The sequence below is a fragment of the Oryzias latipes genome, chromosome 16 (genome assembly GCF_053564925.1).
Source record: "Oryzias latipes strain Hd-rR chromosome 16, Olatipes_Hd-rR_3.1".
NCBI lineage: Eukaryota > Metazoa > Chordata > Actinopteri > Beloniformes > Adrianichthyidae > Oryzias > Oryzias latipes.
Window position 1 is genome coordinate 23,404,822 of NC_136252.1, and position 13,644 is coordinate 23,418,465.

Here is a 13,644-nt window from a genome sequence, read left to right on the forward strand (position 1 = left end):
GCAGTCTTGTGCTTACAGAAATGAGCGAGTTCCTGTGGGTGAATGGGGTTACAGGAAGAGGAGCGAAGCGAAAACACTTTTGAAAGTATGCCAAATGGCTTTTCACTATGAATTCAGTTGCTTTGCTAGAACAGAGGTTCGTGGAAACAATGGATGTAAAGTTAGAGGGATAGGTGCGGCAGAAAAGGAAGTCTTTCTCTACAGCGCTTGATGAATGTGCCAAAAATCTTGGTTTTGAACGTGGAACTTCGGAAACACTTGCACTGTGTTTCTGTGGTACAAGAGCTGAGACAGGAAGGAAACGAGGAGAAACGCAGAGAGAGACAAAGACTAAGAAAAGAGAACACTTGAAGGAGGTCATTGGGGCTTTCCACCGTTTAGAGTTTAAAAAAAGACAAGAAATAGGTAGGACAGAGTGAGGAGGGAGACTAATTGTTGAATCACAACCAGATCAGACATCAGGAGGAGTGTGACGACTTAAGTTTATGAGCAACCAGTGAGCAAACACCAGAAAATAGTTCCTTCTAAGGCACAGCGACAGCTTTGGTGCAAGGACAACAATAAGCAGAAGAGTTAGAAAGAAGATTTCAAACGCAAGTGATGGACTGCAATTGAATCGGCAACAAATGAGAAAGTATGTCTTGTCCTACTGAAGATTTGTACTACAATAACGGGATTTGCTGTGACCGCTGTCTTGCAGGTCAGTCAACATTATGAATATCTATTTCCTTTATCTGTTTTTTATGTTCAATTTTGATTTTAATTTGAGCTTATCTGTAAGATCTGAAGTCCAATACATCTTTATTTGTGCTTTTAGGAACTTATGTACAAACTGAATGTGACAAACAGCAGAAAACCAAGTGTGATGTCTGTAAACACGGAACCTACACAGCCACCAGAAATCACGTCTCTAAATGTATCACCTGCAAAAAGTGCAGTTCTAGTAAGTAATAAGTACTGTGTCATTTTATCACCGTAGTAGAGTCTCTGCCCATCCATTTCTGTGCGGTTATTGGTGATAATGTCCTATTTTTTCTTTGTTTTAATACACACTTCCTCTTGTTCCCTTTTTAGCCAGTAGTGAAAATAACCCGGGTTAGTTTACCGTCATACTTTACCTTCTTCTAAATGTGTCTGTGAATATAAAGGATTAAAATCATTCGTTATTGCCAAACGGAGCTAAGAAGGTATCTGATTTAATTGTAACCAAAAACACCACATTCACTTTCAGATGCTCCTTCTCAGATATGCCTTCAAAGAAAATGTCTTTTATTTTTTAGAGAGCCACCTGAAGGAAGAGAGTGCCTGCACAGCTGAGAGGGACACTGTTTGTGTGTGTGTGAGAGGTTACTACTGCAGCAATCCTGATTGTGACCACTGCCGGTCAGTGACCTCATGCAGTCAGGGTACAGGAGTCAAAGTCTTAGGTAGCTTTCATCTAAGTTGTCAATAAACACCATGGATCCAGGAGTTTTTGCATAAGCTGAACATGGTGTTCCAACTTTTTCAGCAACTCGCATAAACGACACAATATGCCAAATGTGTGAAAAGGGAACCTACAGCAATGTGACGGATTTCTACTCCCCTTGCAAAGCTCACACCAGGTAGGACTGGGTTTTGATATCACTTTTGTTTATGATGAAAAAGAAGGTTTACATGTGAAGAGTGACATAATTAGTCATCAGCTGAGGTGCAGAAAGGGCTCCAAGTTTCGTTTGCTTTCCTTCCTCTGTAAAATCAAATCATCCCCTCTGCTCTAACTGTAGGTCATCGAAACTGTAGCCACCATATAGTAAAGGTTTCCTGAGGCTCACAGGGCGAATGTTTTTGGAATTCCCATGTCTTGCATTGTTTATCACCTCTGAGGGGGGACTTTCTACTTCTAAAGGCTGTAATTTCCTATCAATTAAAAATCGTGCTTCCTGCACCTTTTCACAGCGTTTGAGTTAAAAAAAAAAGTATATTTTGTTGACTGCTTATCCAAAACCATCAAAAGATAATGACATGAACCAGTTTTGTGTTGACTTAAAACTGTTTCATATGGGTGTTGATTTTTAAACTTTATGCTTCCAGATGTGAAGACATTGGAAGACAGCTTCTAACTCCTGGAACTAAAGAACGGGATGCTGTCTGTGGAGACCTCAGAACTCGTAGGTTCTTCATTTTAACTCCAAGCCACCACTTGAGATACAGTTCTTTAAAAAGAATAGTCCACACTCTTGGCTACTTTTGTCACTGCGGGGCCTTGAGTCCCAACTTCTCCCGGGTGTTTCTTAGAATTGAGATGAAGTAGACTTACTGAGGTCCTCGTACTGAGGAAGGCAGAGGAAGTCGTAAGGATGTAAAGATGAAAAGCTTCAGTCTACAGAACGCTGCTAAAAAGGCTCAAATCAATGTGTGCTTTTTGTAAAAAAAAAAAAAAAAAACTCCTATAAAGTACAAAACTAAGTTTCAGGCTGTTGTTTTTAAACATAGCTCTTAGTTTTCTTGCAAGTATGATTATACTTGCAATTATTACATTTTAAAAAGTTCTTTTTCTAAGCTAATCTGTGGATAGTATCACACTGAAATGGTCTGATTTCACATATTTATGAGTTAAATTAACAAATGCAGTGTCATGCAGCAATTTATAGGAAAATTTGCACCCTACAATCCAGAATTTGAGCTCTTCCTCATTTGAACCTCGTGGATATTTTGACATGGAAGTCAACAGCCAATTGCTCTCCTCTGAAACCAGCCTCCAGTGGTGTTTTGCAGAACTGCAGATTTGGGACCTCTGGGTTTGCCTCAAATGTAGAAGAGAAGTTTTTTACATAGAATAGTAAACCTGGTCCTAATAAAAGCTAAATTCAAAGCAGACCCTCAATAACTGAAGATAAACCGGAGATAACAGCTGCAAACTACGCACAGTTAAAAAAACTGAATGTATACAGGTAACAAAAGACATAATGCAGAAATAAAATCTCCTTTCAGAATCTGAGGGTCCTGTCTAAAAGTCTAAGTTTGTAAAGGAACCACTACAGTTTACCTGTACAGTTTCAAATTCAAATTAATTTATTTATATAGCACCTTTAATGTTAAGAAAACAGCTCAAGGTGCTGTACATAAAAACAAACAAGGATGCAAAAACACCAATGCAAAAAATCAATAAATAAGCCCCTCATAATAAAATACACAAAGACAAGCACAAGTAAAAGAGAAATGACTCAAGAAGAAAAAACCTTAAGAAGAGATAAACCAAGAAGGTGCCGTCTGCTCTGTCCTCCTGTTGGCCTGGGTGTCAGCATAGACACAAACACCCCAACCAAGGGTGAGAAAACACTCGTAGATCCTCTAAAATGTAAAAGTGATAAATAGAAAATTTAAAATATAAAAACAGCTAAAATATAAAAAATTCAAATAAGTTCATGCATTAAAAGCCTAAAACACCTGTAATATAAAAAGAATAAGTTAAGATGTTAAAAAAAAAAAAGAAATAAATAAATAGATAAATAATAATAATAAAAAAAACACACATTAAACAAATAAAAATGTAGTGAAATATCATAAAATATAACAGTAAGAATTTTAGATCCTCCATAGGAGATCTAATAAAAAGCTGAATAGATGACTAAAAAAACAAACATTTCTGGGTAAGTCACTCCAATTATTTCTATATAGGTGATGGTTATCTGAACTGCCTGATAAAGGTGCGTAAATTTTGTTGTATTTACAGTAGGTCCTCATGTCTTTGTGTACCAGATTGTTCTTGGATGCTGCCTGCAGGCCTGTGGTCGGGATTGGTGCTGACGTTGCTCATCGTGGCAGCTTTCATCTTCTGGAAAGCTAGACGCAGATCATTCAGAGCAGGTCTGGTTGATGTGTCACTTGTGTGGGCATGTTTTCTTCTTTCTTCTAATGGTTCTGATGTAATTTTGAACAATCATTTAAAAAAAACCTCCCTGTAGAAGCGAGCATGCAAATGGGAATTTGCGGTATAGACTTAATGAGGAGACATAGCTGTGGGTCTTCTTCTCTTTTAAGCCATACAGCTGAAGGTCATGACACTTTGTGAAGCTTGTTTCACACACACAGAAACTCCCACTGCTTCCCTACAGTGAGCTTGGAACAAAAGTAAAAAGGTGACATCTATGTCTTCAGCAACGTTAGTCTGATTATCAACATAAATACATAATGTAACTGGTATTGTAGTTTTTGCATAAATATAAGCAGTTGAATCAAAATTTGAGGCAGATGTGTGATGCTGAAGTATCAACACTGGCAACAAACAGACCCGGGAGAAACCACACATCCTGCGCAGTTTCAGCTTGACACAGTTATTCAGTAGGACATGACGCACTTTACAAAAACTTAACCTCTGAAACTAAGCCTACGTACACAGAACACTGCTGTCATATTCTTATCAGCTAACACAACATTTTCCTTAACATTTGCTTGTTTTGAAAACAAAATTGATGACAATAGATCTAATCAGTCCTGCGATGGACTGGCAAACTATCCAGGGTGTTTCCTTTCTTCGCCCAACAATGGCTTGGATAGGCTCCAGCAACCCTGAAAGAGATTAAACTGACTTAGAAAATGGATGAATCTAATCAATAAGTGATTTGTTTCATGTCACGAAAATCACGTGTTTCGGTTCTTAGTGGTAAAATTGAAACTTACTAACAAGGTTTGGTGCCGTGTGTGAATATCCTCAAAGAACTGTGTAAAGAAAATAACAAAAATGAATTAATACTGTTTTGGTGCCAAATCCTGTTTTTGTGGCTCCTTTGCTAGAAATGTTACCCTTACTTTTTTAGGGTGGATTTGAAGAATTTCTCATTTAGAGTCCTTTTTTTCTGTTTAACAATTTTTTTAATATTTTGTACTCACTGAAAAGGAATTATAAGGATTTCAGATATAGTAATTCTGGTGAAAGTTTGATCCAAGTACAAAAACAAAAGAATAAAGGTTAAATGTTCCAAAAATTGGTCGGGAAAAGAAGAATGACAAATGTCTACTATTTCGTTTGTTTTCAACAAAAACTTCCATTTTTCAAATGTAGCTAAAGTTTATAAAATAATATTATTTGGCCATAAAATGAATCTAAAACACATCTTTGCAAGTTGTATTTTTTACAATATAACTGCTAAAATTTGTGCAACTTTGTCCTTCTTAATGCAGAACATTCTGAAAAAAAATTTATTTTTACTTGCACTCCATTATTTTCAATAAAAAATTCTGAGTGACGCCGTTTTTTTGCACAAATAAATAAATATAATACGTAAGTGCTATGTAAATGTCTGTCAGTGATAAATAAAACATTAATCTACATGCATTTTGCAGAGGGAATTGAAAAGTAGCATGACACAGAAAAGCCTCAACAGGATGTTGGTAGACATGTTTCTTATTGAGAAAAAATAGCACGCATCATGAGTCACCCCAGACGATGCACCACAGGATGTAGACCACCATTGTGCACTAACTCAAAAACAGAAAAGCGGGGCGGTATATCCCGTAAACGCTTCAACAAAAAGGGGTACAAGGAGATGACAGAAACATTTACCGAAGAAGAGGTTAAAAATAAATCTTTCTTTTTTTTGTTTGGGGGGAAAAAATCCGACTCTAAGTGTGAATCTCAGTGTTTGATTGTTGGGTTTGCATCAGAATAATGGCATGAACTCCCTTACACTTTCAGCCTTGACACAAAGCTATCAAAATACAGCGTTCATTTGTTTGCTGAAGATGTTGAGGTTGTCTTTGCGAGTGATGAGGAGGAACGGGATCAGGAATGAAGACATCAGAGGATGCAAGGAAGGAGGACATGAGGGAAGTTGGTTGCAGAGAGGATGTATAGGACGAGGTTGAATGGAAGCGAATGAGCTACCCCTACAGCGGGCCGCTGAAAGGCATAAAAAATATGTATTTTTTTTATAAAGTAAGACTCAATTTCTGTTTATATTCTGACAAGGCTAAAACCACAGGAGCTGTGGAATTGCGATGCAGTTCAGTCACATCCTAATCTATATGCCCATTTTTTCAATGCATTAAAAGAGCACTTACTTTCTGAAGAACTTTTGGTACCATACGTTGATGCTTCTTTCCAGGCTGCTGTTGGAGCTGAGGTACAAATGTGTTTTACTAATACAACAAATCTTGTGTTCAGCAGTTAGATGCAGTGTTCCTGTTAAAAAACTGAAGAGTGATCCCCCACCGCCTGTCATTCCACCAGAGTTGCCTTCTCATTGCCAAGAAACCTGCCCGGTTATTGACTGCAAAATAAAAATTTTAAATCCGGGTAAGAATTTCCAAACACACCAGTTTTCCAGCTTTCTCCACTCATTTAGGCCGAATCCCTATTCCTCCCCTGCTTCTCCCTACCCCCTACATTTAGTTCTCCAAACGGAGAGTTATAGGCTATGTCCGAATCCCCATCCTAAGGGAAAATCTAATCGATATGAGTGTTATACTACTATTTATGAATCCACTGTGTTCTTATGATGAAAATGTTGGTGGTTTATTTTAAAAAAACATTTACTTTTTTTATTTGGAAAGGAATTGTTCAAACGCAAAGCATTGTGGTCTATATTTGCAAATCTGGAGAGCATTGATGCACAATGGTTTTTCGCAGAGATTTCTGTGAAATTTCTACGTTACTGGATTGCAGATCCGGACAGCACTACAAAATAGAAAACACACTATATAGTGCACCATGTAGTAAGCAGTGAAGGAATTCAGGCATAGACATAGAAAAAATAGTGTATTTTAATTCGGATGTCACTCCCGCTGGACATCATCAATTGTCGCCGGTCTTCCACATGAACTAGTAGCTGCCAGTGCTCGGGTAAATGCATAACAACATCACTTTTCCCACTCCAAACACCCTTATGATTGGAGGGATAGGGAGAAGCTATTGGGAAAGCGGAAGAACTCGGATTCGGCCTTAGACTACTAAATGTTTTTGACTGCAAGATAATATCTTTTTAGATCTTTTCTTACCTGTAGTTTGTGTTTGATTCGAAGTCAATACCATGCAAAAATTGATCATTGATCTTATAAAATAATCAAGTTCAGGCTGTGGACCATGAGCAGGAACAGACATTTTTGAGTGCAATAATTACATCTTAACCCTTGTGCTATCCTAGGCACTTTAACATTGGGAGTTGGGTCATCTAGACCCACTAGACAGTGCGCTGAACCTTTTTTCTTCAATGATTTGTGATCTTCACTGGTTTCCGTGGATTACATGAAATCCTCTCCACCTTTATCCCCCTTTGGCATGGTAGGAATAACACGTCAATGTAAGGGTGGGGTCAAAGGATAGCACAAGGGTTAACACTGTAAAGCCCACTACATCAAATAATTGACAGGAAATTGGGGGAGTTGAGAATTATTCATTCATTCCTTCATCTTCTAAACCTGTTTTTATCCCTATCGTGGTCACGGGGCTACCGGAGCCTATCCCAGCCATTCATGGGCGAAGGCAGAGGACACCCTGGACAGGTCGCCAGCCTATCGCAGGGTGGAATCAAGATGTTTTTCAAAACAGTTGATGAAATCCACAAACCATATTATTTTGACAGTATCAATTATAAAACATTGGATGTTTTTGGTCACAACAATGTTAGTTCAATAGTTTGACATCGTGTTCAGAAATGTTGATGGATATCACTTCAGGGGTCACCACAGGGAATCAGCTGTCACCAAGTTGCATAGGTGGTTTGGTAGAGAAATTAAAAAAAATACACAACCCTGTATTTTATCCGGGCTGGGGACCGGCACAAGAGACCCAGACTTGGGTCCCCTTGTGGCTACATAGTTAGGCTGTAGCGTGAAGGATTTTGCCTAAGGACCCACACTAGATTAAGCTTTTTAACATGGTATAATTGTTTTAAACAAATTAATTATCAACTAATTTAGCATTCTTTCAATACAGCAAGTAGTTATTTATAAACATGAAAACAATAGATGAGTTATTCTCACCATAAAGCTTTTAAAAATAAGAAAACTTTTCCCACCAAAAGTGTTTTGATATTTCATGGAAGCACCCATTTTGCAATGAGCAGGAAAAGCCCTTCCACTACCTCTAAAGGAATGATGATGAACTACAGGGTGGAAAACATGGACCAAGTTATATGCAATGGGATTTTAAGGAATGTTTGAATCGTGTTAATGAGATAAGGGTCTCAGAAATGCCTTTATCAAATATGATATGAATGGTCAAATAGGGCAAATATAACCTTTCACCACTTTAAGTACCGTGTACTTGAAGCTGTTTAGCAGCTGCTTTTAGGGACTCTATTGAAATCTGTAATCACTATTCACCTTTAAGTAGTGTTGAGGGTAATGGATTACAAAGCAATGAATTACTGTAGTTTGATTACTTTTGTCAGTAACGGAGTAGCATAATGAGTTACAGTCCAATTTTGGTAATTAAATTACAATTACTAAAATACAGAAACCTTAATTACTTTATTACTCTCATTTTGCTGCAGTAAAACCATAGGAGACTAATAAAACAAATTAATCTGTACATACAGTTGGTTCTGACATTAACTTTTGTTTAAAGGAATCAAAACAGATACTAATTTAAAAAAGAAGAATAAAAAAAGCAGAGTTACTGACATGCTGTGCATGCACAGATGTGCTCCAATGCAGAGTTGAAGATGAAGAGAGTGGAAATTTGGATGTGGATGAATTTGTAGGATCTTTCTGCAACTGGAGATTTAAATTATTTGACGTTTGTTGAAAACAAAGGAAAAAACATTTACGTGAAGTGCAAGTTGGGTCCTGATTCTCCTGATAGATCATCTATAATTCCAGTTGATGTTGGGTTGTTAATTTAAATCTATTACCATGTCTGCTTTACTCAGATTATATAAAAGAAATTGTTGACCATGTTCCCCAGAACGATGATTTTTTTCTTCTCCACAGATGACCCTCCTACCATCTCCAAGGGGGAGGACGAAGACAGCAGTCTCCCCATCACATCTCTCCAATGTGATTGCAGTCACAGTACAGTTTACTGCCCCAGCAGTTTTGTCAGGTTGCACTCTGAGCCACAAGAGGACGAGTGGTGCGGGACATAAACTATAAATCTAAGAGTTCATTGTTATTTTTTATGACTAGAACAGATATTTATACTGAAGATAAGATTTTATTTTTTTAGCAGTGTCTCCCTTAAAGGTCTAAGTCATCCTTTAAACCAGAAATCACCATAAATGAGATAATAAACCAAGTTTGTATAAAGTGGATGTTAGTGTACTGCCACCTGCGGGTCTCTGGCAAATACTGCAACTGTGAAGAATTGCTTCTGTGAGGAAATAAGTTTGGTTTAAAAGGAAAAGAGCATTCCAAGTGACAGAGCTGTCCAGCAACTTGGTGTTTGGGTGCTGAAACAACAATGAAGATGATAGTGGGGAAATTGACCTTAACATTGCATCTCCCAATCATCTCAAGTCACTTGTTAGTTACAAAAAGGCCTTAATAATGTGTTTTTATTTTTTGTCTTATTTGTAAACAGAACATTGCCAGTTGCATTGAATTGTCTGGGTTTTACTATTTAAAAAACAGGCAAACGTAAACCTTTTAATAGATTTTTAATAGCAACCATTGCAAAGAGGGTTTAGTTTTATTTCTTTCCTGTGTTGTTTGTTTTTGTTGATTTGACATGACAGATTTCCAAAGCCAATGTGGTCATTTTTCTGTAGTTTGGAAATTGGATTCCTGAGAACTGTTACCAGTGGCAATCTTGAAAATAAATGCAAACTGTTATATTTGTACATTGCATTGTGGGAAGACTTTATTTGCCGGCTTAAGATGTTCTAAGCAAAATACCCAAACCGGCCTAAATGCTGATGTTTGATCTATGTGTTCCTAAAATGCTAGATTTTCTCTTAATGCCAAACACAAAGTACAGATACTCTGTTTAGGAAAAAGTTTTATTTTGAGTCATGAAACTACAGGAGATGCTTCTTTGATGTTTTAATTGACTTCACATCCTTTTGGATTCAATAAAGTTTGTAATTTTTTAAAATGTCTATAATTTTTCTTGTTTGTTTTTCTTCTCATTTCAGTACTGTTAAAATGTAGATGCAACTACAAAATCTATTTACTGAGCACAATTTAAAGCCCTGTTCCACACCACATGCAAGCCTTTTAGTTCTTAAATCAGTTACACTTTTGACAAATAACCTAAACAGATCCCAAAATTTTTCCGTTATTTTTGCTTTATTAGCAATTGCTGCTGTTGTAAACACTAGGCTATTTAATCATTGAAGGTTGTCATTTATCCAGTTGGCCTTTGAGAGTTTAGACTTATAAACCCACTTGGATGAGGGGTGAAATGTTTCAAGGAAGCAGATTTTGAGTCCAGATGTCATGTTTCAACTTCACGATGATGTTATTTAGTCCAAATAACACTTTAAAATTTTTGCAGACACCGATGAAAGTATTAGTCCGATCTTCTTTTGAGCTATCTAAAAGTTTTCTCTGTGGTCTTTTTATAATTATTATCATGCTGTTTTAGCCTAAATCATAAATCACGTTTTCTAAGACATCGTTTCTGCAGAGTGGCAGTACTTGATTTGAAATTCGCCCCTAAGATTTGGAGTTTGGAGCACGATGCCAGCTCGGACGACGAATACAAAGACGAACATGGATCAAGTCGTCTAAAAGTGGATCATAGTGGAGCAAAGCAGGGAGCTTGTGGCCCGTCTATTTTCTACGCACCAAATACGATCTTTTTTGCCTGCTCCTGATTCAAAACAATTTAAACAAAGATATATTCAGAAATACAGTTTCGATGTTGATTTTCTTAATATATGGCCTCCATCACCAGAAAAATTCTACAAGAACATGTTAAAAACACCAAAAACACAAATTTCATCAGAGTGGGTCTGTAATGACATGTTATTAAAACTTTATTACATGTAAAATGTGACTAATTGAAGACACAGATGAAGGAGCTGACAGATGTTTGATTTCTTTATAGCACATAAACAAGTTTGGCATTTCAAAAAGGTCATGGTTGCTCTCCTGCTCTCTTATCACACTCAACACAGACAAACCTTTTCAAATCCTACTGGCCTTTTTTTAACACTATGAATTACAAGGCACTGATTAAAACAAAGAATAAAAACTAAGCATTAGATTCCGTTTTTATTTTGTCTACCTTTCAAAAAAGATAATTCACGTCAGCGCATTTGTTTAGTAACTTCAGTTGGCCTTTTTGAAAACTTGCTTGGCAACGATGCCTTGAACTCTCATCTCCTGCAGAGAAAAGGAGAGAAAAAGCAGGGGGAAGGGTGTCAACGAGGACGACGACGGGACAGTTTAGCACATCAAATGAGAGTTAAATAAGTAAGAGTTCGCACGAATGTGTGACTGTATCCAAAACAGACCCCCCCCCCCTTCATCCTTTAACCTTGTAATCCCTCTTCCTTTCCAAAAACTTCCACTTATCTTTTAAAGCCCATCCCCCTTTTCAGCCCCGGCCAGCTCCCCCTCACTCCTTCTTCATCAGTCTCATACCATTCCCTCCAGCTTTGTGTAACTTCTCAAATCCTCGCTGGCATTTCTTTCCCAATTTTCTCCAGAGTTTAGCATCAACAAAGCGCCGTTTTGTCCTTCCAGTTGCAAAGGTATTAGGGGAACAACAAGCAATTGTTTGGAAGCTTTAAAAGTTGAACTGTGGAAGGCAGGTGCACCTCCAAGTGAGGACTTTTTTTAATTTTATTTAAGGTCTTAAACTTGAACCACTTTTACATAAATAGGATCTCCGTGCACAGAACAGGAAATGAATAACTCTGGAACCCAGGCGGATTTGCATGCACTCCCTATTTAAGTTTATTTTCCTTGTTCCGCCTTCCCCCCGATCCGTTCTTTTTTCCCCTAAAGGTACCCATCCTCACCAAATGCAGCTTGTCGCCCTCCAGCCAGTGAGTCCAGCCACGTCCCTCCTTCTCTCCTCGCTGCACACACACCAGCTTGTCTCCTTCCCAGCTCACTGTGGTCTGCAGGAGCACACACAGACTGCATCAGTGTGGGCTCAACCCCACAACTCTCCTTCTGGGTCGGACAGACTGATTGTGTTTCATATTCTAGTCATGCTCTGCATTCTCACTGGAAGACTCCTCACATGAATGGGTGGAATTTACCCATCTGGCTGTGATTACTAAACAAAAAGCACAGCAGGAAATGGGTCGAGGGCATTTAAAAGTCAAATAAACGCATTTATGTTTCACATCTATGGAGATCCATGGGGTCACGAACGTTTAGAAGAAATCCAGATACGTGCCTGACAGGTGCGTCCGTCCACCGGCCCCAGATCTTCAGTGAACTCTTTCCCGATGGTGAAATCCATGTTGAAGTTCTTGAAGGTGGTGAGCGTGCGGATCTTCATGGCTCCCGTCTCCGGGTCGTGGGTGATTTCTTTGGTGGGCTTCAGCAGACACACAATCTTCCTTAAAGCAAAATTAACATCTGACAGAAAAGAAAAGAGAAAACTCTTCAGTGTTTTGTCTTGTTGCATTGGGAGTGAACTCCCACTGAGCGCCCAGGGTCACAGAGAGGACAAGTTGGGGATTTCATCATTCTAATGTGCTGCTGCAAATAAGGATGGCCCACATCATCATATCAGACTTTGTAGATTAACATATTGATTATTATATGGAGGCAAACAGTGAAATCCGGTCAAAAGCAGCAGCTCTGTGCGTCATGGAGCAGATCAGTTTTGCTGGGGGGGGGGGGGGGGGGGGGGGTCTTTTTTTTTTCTTTTAAGTCACCAATAAAATATTATTACCTAGAGCTTCGAGGTAGGCGTCCATATTTTGCTGCTCCACCATGTGAAATGTGCCGGAGTAGTTTGGCTTGGACATTTTTTTTTTCCTTTGACAAAAGCCTTCAAAAGGGAGGAATCACTTCTTGTTCTTTGCCTTTGTCTCTCCTCCAGTCAGGCCCAGAATCGCACAGTTTCAGCTTCCGCCCAGATTGATATCACTTTCTCTTGCGTAACTTTCCTTTTTTTTTCCTGACCAAGTCTGGACTGAACAGCTCCGCGCGTACAGCGAGCCTCTTAGTCTTATTTCCCACCGATGGAGAGCCGGTCGTGCAGCAGGAGGTTCCGCGCTCGGAGCTCCTCTGAAGGCTGCAACAGTTTAGGCAGATGTGTGCAGGAGCATAGAGGGAGGCTCAGTCCCCTTTTCACTGAAGCCATCCTTCCACCCAGGGGATCCGTTTCAGCTGGAGGCGGTGCTACGAAACCCTAAAACATGTGGTAGGTGGGGAATGGCTGTTGACTTATTGAGTTTATGACCATTATTAACAGCTGATAAAGCTGCAGTGGAGCTCTAACTTCTATTAAAACAAAAATTTTAAAATACCTTTTTTTAATATAGATAAAGTTTACCGTACAGGAATAATGCTTTTTTTTAAGGATCAAACTGGAATCAGTTTATTGTGAAAATTTATTTTGAAGTTATTAGCCAAATAAACTCTCGCGAGGTTTGTTTAGTTGCACAGAACACTACTACAGGATGAAAGGAACACATTTTGGGGGAAAATAACAATAAATAACTAGAATAATAACCACAATCTGTTTGTGATTAGTTTTTGAAGGGAGTTGAGAATAAAAAGCAAAACAGTTGGTAGTCTTTGCTTTAATGA

At 38.4% G+C, this 13,644-nt stretch overlaps 2 protein-coding genes across 4 annotated transcripts; one reads left to right on the top strand and one right to left on the bottom strand.

Annotated features, from left to right (window-relative positions):
- The first annotated feature begins 2 nt into the window (after nucleotides 1-2).
- Nucleotides 3-10,015, top strand: LOC105355953 (tumor necrosis factor receptor superfamily member 5). 3 transcript variants are annotated; one of them, XM_011485444.4, is made up of 8 exons: nucleotides 3-700; nucleotides 818-943; nucleotides 1,281-1,427; nucleotides 1,511-1,604; nucleotides 2,074-2,150; nucleotides 3,742-3,849; nucleotides 6,146-6,277; nucleotides 8,914-10,015. In XM_011485444.4, the coding sequence occupies exons 1-8, from the start codon at nucleotides 637-639 to the stop codon at nucleotides 9,066-9,068; spliced, it is 903 nt and encodes a 300-aa protein (XP_011483746.1). In that variant the 5' UTR covers nucleotides 3-636; the 3' UTR covers nucleotides 9,069-10,015. The 3 variants fall into 3 exon arrangements, with proteins under 3 accessions (XP_011483746.1, XP_020566283.1, XP_020566284.1); XM_020710624.3 differs by having other exon boundaries at nucleotides 6,149-6,277; XM_020710625.3 differs by lacking the exon at nucleotides 6,146-6,277 and having other exon boundaries at nucleotides 363-700.
- Nucleotides 10,016-10,883: 868 nt separating this feature from the next.
- On the bottom strand, nucleotides 10,884-13,208 carry rbp5 (retinol binding protein 1a, cellular). Its single transcript, XM_004077976.5, has 4 exons — nucleotides 12,782-13,208; nucleotides 12,278-12,462; nucleotides 11,892-11,993; nucleotides 10,884-11,250 (listed from the first exon to the last, which is right to left on the bottom strand). Exons 1-4 carry the CDS (start codon nucleotides 12,855-12,857, stop codon nucleotides 11,197-11,199), a joined length of 417 nt encoding a protein of 138 aa, XP_004078024.1. The 5' UTR covers nucleotides 12,858-13,208; the 3' UTR covers nucleotides 10,884-11,196.
- Between the last annotated feature and the right edge of the window lie 436 nt (nucleotides 13,209-13,644).